A 7,864-nucleotide genomic window follows, 5' to 3' on the forward strand; every position below is an offset into this window, starting at 1 on the left:
GGAAGCAAGGCACACCAGTGAATGGGGGGAAAGTCTTAGATGGATGTAAGGATGACTAAACTGGCAGAAATCATTTAGGGAGGGAGAGAGGCAAAGAAAAAGGGGAACAGGAGTGTATAGAGAGATAGATAATCAACAAACCTTCATAAAGCACTTTCTATGGATAAAGTAATGCATTAAGTCCCAAATAGATGTTGGAATATTTAGAAATACAAATTATTGAATGAGGAAGTGAGTGGATCTTCTCATTCCCGTTGCAAGAAGTGTTGAGTCTGAAGATTGGGGTGGATGTGGTAATAGCTGTAAGTAGTCAGAGTCTTGCAGACATAGTCCTCAGTTGATGCCACTCTCTAATCTCAATATCACCCTTAGGCATGTTGCATGGCCCCTCTGGAGTTCAACCCTCACCCTCTCCACACCTCCCTCACTGCACTGAGAAATATCTGCCCTATTTCCAAAACACTAGTCAACTGATAAAGTATAGTTTTCAGAATAATAACCATGAAAAGAATCCTTACATAGATTCCATGATTTACAAAATATATCATATATTTTTTATTTGAATCTTTAACAAAAGTGAGATTAATGAGACAGATATTGTTTTATGCTAGCTTGGTAAGGAAATCCATGACTCCAAGAGAGACCAGGTGGATCATTCCAGGGTATTAGTGTCTTAAGTAGTGGGTCAAGAACTCCCAGTTTAGGGCTAAGTCTCCAAGTTCTGTGCTATATCATTCTGAACAAAGAACAAAAGGGTTATTGGACAAAGAGATCAAAATACAGAAAACAGGACAGCTCTTCTGGGGAAATGCTGTCATACTAAGAGGAAACTGCCCAAAAGAGAGAAAGGAAGATGTGGCTTTCCAAGAGAACATATGTTATTGTCATCGGAATGTCCAAATCAACCTTCACACAAAAATAATAAGAATATTTTCCTTTTTCCTAAAAATCTGAGTTGCTTAATTTCAAAATTATAAAGTTCTAAGATGAACTTTGCAACATTTCCAAAGCTATGAAGAGGCATACAGCAACACTCTCTCTACCTTATCAATGAAAAAGAAAGTCAAAGTGACCCACCCTTCTATCACTCCTTTCTACAAGGTAGCCGGCACCTCCCTAATCTCTTCACTGCTGCCTGCATCTCCTGGTTCCTCAAGGTATAGATCATGGGGTTGAGCATGGGGGTCATGACAGTTTGGCTAATGGACACAGCCTTGTCCATGGAGAAGGAGGTGAAGGGCCGGGCATAGAGGTAAATGCTTGGGACAAAGACCATAGACACTACGACGATGTGGGTGGTGCAGGTGGAAGCTGCCTTCCTCCTCGCCTTCCCAGAGTGGGACCTCAGCATCACCAGGATGACTGAGTAGGAGACCAGGAGGAGGAGGAACCAGATGAGGACCAGCACCCCACTGTTGGAAATGATAAGGAACTCCAGGAAGGAAGTGTCAGTGCAGGCAAGTCTCAACACTTGTGGAACATCACAGTAGAAGTTATCTAGGATGTTGGAGCCACAAAAAGGCAGTGGGAGCATCAGAGCCAGTTGGGAAATCGAATGGATGAAGCCTCCCACCCAGCTAGCCACCACTAGCCCAGCACAAACCTGAGTGCTCATGATGGTGACATAGTGGAGGGGCCGGGAGATGGCAACTAGGCGGTCATAGGCCATCACTGAGAGGAAGAAGACCACGGAACCTCCCAGAAAGTGGAAGAAGAAGATCTGGGCCATGCAGCCCTGGTAGGATATGGTCTTCTTCTTAGAGAGGAAGTCTGCCAGCATCTTTGGGGCAGTGACTGAGGAGAAACAGAGCTCTAACACAGCCAAGTTTCGGAGCAGAAAATACATGGGTGTTTGGAGCCGGGAATCAAAGGTCACTGTGACCATGATGAGGAGGTTTCCCATGAGAGTGGTGGTGTAGGCAAGCAGGAACATCAGAAACAAGAAGAGCTGGAGCTCCTGAGTCTGGGAAAGTCCCAGGAAGACAAACTCTGACACCCATGTGAGGTTCCCTGATGCCATGGTGTTTTCTCTGTACACCTAAAGAAAACACCAGAGAGAGAGAGAGAGAGAGAGAGAGAGAGAGAGAGAGAGAGAGAGAGAGAGATGCATGAAATTGTTTCCTGTCCTTTTAGTGCTTTTATGGTCCAGGTCTAGATAATGGATGTTTATGTGCAGATTGTAATACCAGGCGGTGATTAAATGGCCTTGTCTCTGGAGCATTCACTAGTTGGTGCTGGAATACACATTCTTGAGATATCTTAGAGCCATCCAGTGACACATGTAACTTGCCTCTCAAAGATTCAGTGTAAGATGCTGGTAGGAAGACACTCGGAGTACTAAAGACCTGCAGTCAAATTTCACAGCCTCTATTTCCTTGAGAATTGGCCTTGAGCTGGTTGCTTGATCTCTCTGAATCTCAGATTCCACTTCTATAGGAAAAATGTTTTCTTATAAGAAATAATCTAGGTCAGGGGTCCCCAACCTCCAGGCTATGGATCGGTTCTTCCTGTCAGATCAGCAGCAGCAGCCAATTAGAAATAGAGAGTACAATGGGTGGGTTGTGCCTGAGTCATCCAGAAACCATCTCCCTCTTCACAGTCCGTGGAATGCAGACTGTCTTGTGGAATGCAGACTGTCTTCCACAATGCAGATTCCTGATGCCAAGGAGATTGGGGACTGCTGGTCTATGAGATTAAGTAAAGTAACACATGAGGTTCCTAGAACAGTGTCTGGAATAATAGATGGTAACCACTCTCCTCTGTGTATTCTACTCTAAAGATCCTCCCTTGTTCCAGCTTCTATAATGATTTTTATACCAATCATTTTTCATGCAATAACTAACACATCATAATGTTAATGAATTTCTCATGTGTCCCCTTTTCCTCTGCAATTCATAATGTGCTACAGACATAGGTCTTGAGTCACAATTTATTTGTGCCCTTCCTTGGAGCTTGCTCATCGTTAGTACTTAATAAATACCTGGTGTTAACTGCTGAGTGGGTGAAAAGCTACTGTGTGTGCAGGTCCATGCAGAATAGCCTCTGGTCACACCTGGACACCTGGGACATTCCATTTCTTTCCATCCTCCACAGTAGGTGGCCCCTTACTTGGTGAAGCTCCCCAAGTCACAGATGGAGACAAGAGGCAAAGGGGTAGCAACATTAGTGAAGAAATAGATGAATATGTTAGATTTAGAGCTCTTCTGAAAAAGCAGCAATTTTAGAATATAATATTGAATCCAAGGGTAGAAGAGTAAGAGAATGTTGGAAAGAAATGGAAATACATAAACAACTAAAGGAAAAAGGAAATTGCAAGAAAGGAAAATGGCGGACTAGAAGAGGGTGGAGAGGTGATGTGGCGGTGGGTGGATGGGACTTAAGACGAAAAAGGACTCAGAGGGTGAGAGACAGAGGTGATAGCTGAGGGTAAGCACCCTCCCCACCCCTTGCTTTCACTTAGCTTCCACCCTGACCTCCCCCATTCCATTATCCATTAGAGATCACTGCCTTCTTATTTTTCACTTTCATCTTCTTTCACTCCAGTCCACCTTCTACATAGCTGTCCATGAGACCTTTCTAAACACTGATCTGATCCCTTTCCCCTCTCATGTCTATTCTTGTAGTGATTCCACCAGGGCCTTTCAGGAGCCATATGCAATACTTTGTGGATCAAGTCAGGGTAGAAACAAATACACATGTGCATGCATCTTCAGCATGTCACGCACGGCTGTAAAACGTAACCTCCTTCTGTGTTTCAAATCAGTATCTGTGCCTCTGCAGAACCACTAGCTCTTTAATGGGTTATGGTCTTAAACATGCCACATATATTTTATTTCCAGGTTTATTTCCTGAGATTCTGTTCATACCTTCACAACCTTGGAAAAGCCCCACTTAAACATCACCCTGTCTGTCACTGCTGTCACCATTTCTCGCATGCAGAACAAATTCCTGTTTCTCAGGGTGCTTATAATGTTTTGAATTTACCTCTGTTATTCAGATCTTGTAATAAATCTTATGAGATTATAATATTTTGAATTTACCCGTTTCCTCCTGTCTGGGAGTTGGTGATGGACAGGAATGCCTGGAGTGCTGCAGTCCATGGGGTAGCAAAGAGTCGGAGACGACTGAGTGACTGAACTGAACTGACCTCTGTTTTAGGTTTACCATCATTCGTTGTTTTTTTTTTTTCTTTCAGCTTCCCGCCTCAATTCACTACATTGTAATTTGGAACAGCAGCTCTGATACAGCACATGCTCTGCATATATTGCCAAGTTAGCATAGTAAGTGGGCAACCGATTATGTGGAGATTTTTATACTGAATTTCCTTATCCTCTGTTCCCTGTCTCAGAAGGTCAGATCTATACATGCTTGCTAAAGTTAATGGGTTTTACATGCAACCAGAAGCAACTATTTTGAAAGCATATTCACCCCAGTTACTTCCCACGTCTCTCCTCCAACTTTAGGCTTGGTGCCATCAAGTATATTATTTGGTTTTTCTATTCAGCCTCTAGCAGGTGTTTAAAGGACCTAATTACCACTGATCTGTTGGAGGATGTGGAAACCCTCAGGCTCTCACCTTCCCACAGCCCAAATGCAAAAGAAACTTGAGGTCTTACATCTTCCTGGAAGGTCCTCTCTATGCATCTTCACAGCTTCCTGATCTCTGCCCATCCCTCACACGCACGACTCATGGGCATGACCCTGGGGAAGAGTGTGCATCCTCAGGGAGAAATCGTTGGACTGGGCACAGGAAGCAGAGATGGAATGAGTCCTGCTGGGGATGAGGGAACAATGGGAGTTGTTAAAATCTTTCTAAGTCTTTGAGAATTACTATGTAACCATACCCCCCAAGGCAACCTAGATTCAATGCAATCCCTATCAAAATGCCAGTGGTATTTTTCACAGACATAGAACAAATAATTTAAAAATTTGTAGGGAGCGAAAAAGACCACTGATAGCCAATACAATCTTGAGAATGAGAATTATGCGTCCTGACTTCAGAGTATACTACAAAAATATAGAAATGGTACTGGCACAAAAACAGACAGATAGATCAATGGAACAGGATGGATAGCCATAAACAAACCAATACATTTACAGTCAATTGATTTCTAACAAACGACGTAAGAACATACAATGGAGAAAAGACAGATTCTTCAATAATTGGTCCTGGGAAAATTGAACAGCTACATGGAAAAGAATGAAATAAGAATATTCTGTCACACAATACACAAAAATAAACTCAAAATGGATTAAAGACCTAAATGTAAACCATATACTATAATATAAGCAGACACTATCACAGAAATTGACACAATGTATTTTTGGATGTGTCTCCCAAAATAAAGGAAATAAAAGCAAAAATAGACAAATAGAAACTAAAAAGCTGACTTAAAACTCAATATTCAGGAATCTCTACACTGTTCTTCATAGTGGCTGTACTAGTTTGCATTCCCACCGACAGTGTAAGAGGGTTCTCTTTTCTCCACACCCTCTCCAGCATTTATTGCTTGTGGACTTTTGGATAGCAGCCATTCTGACTGGCGTATAGTAGTACCTCACTGTGGTTTTGATTTGCATTTCTCTGATAATGAGTGATGCTGAGCATCTTTTCATGTGTTTGTTAGCCATCTGTATGTCTTCTTTGGAGAAATGTCTGTTTCGATCTTTTGTCCATTTTTTGATTGGGTCATTTATTTTTCTGGAATTGAGTTGTAGGAGTTGCTTGTATATTTTTGAGATTAATCCTATGTGTGTTTCTTCATTTGCTATCATTTTCTCCCATTCTGAAGACTGTCTTTTCACCTCACTTATAGTTTCCTTCATTGTGCAAAAGCTTTTAAGTTTAATTAGGTCTCATTTGTTTATTTTTGCTTTTATTTCCAATATTCTCAGAGGTGGGTCATAAAGGATCTTGCTGTGATTTATGTCAGAGAGTGTTTTTCATATGTTCTCCTCTAGGAGTTTTATAGTTACTGGTCTTACATTTAGATCTTTAATCCATTTTGAGTTTATTTTTGTGTATGGTGTTAGAAAGTGTTCTAGTTTCATTCTTTTACAAGTGGTTGACCCGTTTTCCCAGCACCCACTTGTTAAAGAGGTTGTCTTTTTTCCATTGTATATTCTTTCCTCCTTTGTCAAAGATAAGGTGTCCATAGGTACATGGGTTTATCTCTGGGCTTTCTATTTTGTTCCATTGATCTATATTTCTGTTTTTGTGCCAGTACCATACTGTCTTGATGACTGTGGCTTTGTAGTAGAGCCTGAATTCAGGCAGGTTGATTCCTGCAGTTCCATTCTTCTTTCTCAAGATTGCTTTGGCTATTCGAGGTTTCTTGTATTTCCATACAAATTGTGAAATTATTTGTTCTAGTTCTATGAAAAAACTGGAAATAGAACTCCCACATGACCCAGCAATCCCACTCCCAGGCATCCACACCAAGGAAACCAGATCTGAAAGAGACACGTGTACCCCAATGTTCATCGCAGCACTGTTTATAATAGCCAGGACATGGAAGCAACCTAGATGCCCATCAGCAGATGAATGGATAAGAAGGCTGTGGTACATATACACAACGGAATATTACTCAGCCATTAAGAAGAATACATTTGAATCAGTTCTAATAGGTGGATGAAACTGGAGCCCATTATACAGAGTGAAGTAAGCCAGAAAGAAAATGCATATATACTAATGCATATATATGGAATTTAAAAAGATGATAATGATAATCCTATATGCAGGACAGAAAAAGAGACACAGATGTATAGAACAGGCTTTTGGACTCTGTGGGAGAAGGTGAGAGTGGGATGACCTGAGAGAATAGCACTGAAACATGTATATTATCAAGTGTGAAACAGATCGCCAGCCCAGGTTGGATGCATGAGACAAGTGCTCAGGGCTGGTGCACTGGGAAGACCCAGAGGGATGGGATGGGGAGGGAGGTGGGAGGGGGGTTCAGGATGGGGAACACATGTAAATCCATGGCTGATTTATGTCAATGTATGGCAAAAATCACAATATTGTAAATTAATTAGCATCCAACTAATAAAAATAACAGAGAAGGCAATGGCACCCCACTCCAGTACTCTTGCCTGAAAAACCCCATGGACAAAGGAGCCTGGTAGGCTGCAGTCCATGGGGTCGCTAAGAGTTGGACACGACTGAGCGACTTCACTTTCACTTTTCACTTTCATGCGCTGGAGAAGGAAATGGCAACCCACTCCAGTGTTCTTGCCTGGAGAATCCCAGGGACGGGGGAACCTGGTGGGCTGCCGTCTATGGGGTCACACAGAGTCGGACACGACTGAAGTGACTTAGGCAGCAGCAATAAAAATAAATGAAAAAAAAAAAAAAAAACCTCAACATTTAGAAAACAAAGATCATGGCATCCAGTCCCATCACTTCATGGCAAATAGATTGGGTAAACAATGGAAACAGTGACAGACTTTATTTTCTTGAGCTCCAAAATCACTGCAGATCATGACACAGCCATGAAATTAAAAGATGCTTTCTCATCAGAAGGAAAGCTATACAAACCTAGGCAGCATATTAGAAAGCAGAGACATCACATTACCAACAAAGGTCCATTATAGTCAAAGCTATGATTTTTCCAGTAGTCATGTATGGATGCGAGAGTTGAACCATAAGGAAGGCTGAGCACCAAAGAAGCGATGCTTTGAAATTGTGGTGCTGGAGAAGACTTTTGAGAGTCCCTTGGACCAAGAGGAGATCCAACTAGTCAATTCTAAAGGAATTCAACCTTGAATATTCATTGGAAGGACTGATGCTGAAGCTGAACCCCAATCCTTTGGCCACCTGATGTGAAGAGCTGACTCACTGGAAAAGACCCTGATGTTGGGAAAG

The 7,864-nt window shown here is 42.0% G+C and overlaps 1 protein-coding gene across 1 annotated transcript; it reads right to left on the reverse strand.

The window, feature by feature from the left end:
• Positions 1–1,084: 1,084 nt before the first annotated feature.
• Positions 1,085–2,020, reverse strand: LOC136149886 (olfactory receptor 4D2-like). Its single transcript, XM_065910527.1, has one exon. The coding sequence runs from the start codon at positions 2,018–2,020 to the stop codon at positions 1,085–1,087; it is 936 nt and encodes a 311-aa protein (XP_065766599.1).
• Between the last annotated feature and the right edge of the window lie 5,844 nt (positions 2,021–7,864).

Source organism: Muntiacus reevesi, chromosome 18, assembly GCF_963930625.1.
Source record: "Muntiacus reevesi chromosome 18, mMunRee1.1, whole genome shotgun sequence".
Lineage (NCBI taxonomy): Eukaryota > Metazoa > Chordata > Mammalia > Artiodactyla > Cervidae > Muntiacus > Muntiacus reevesi.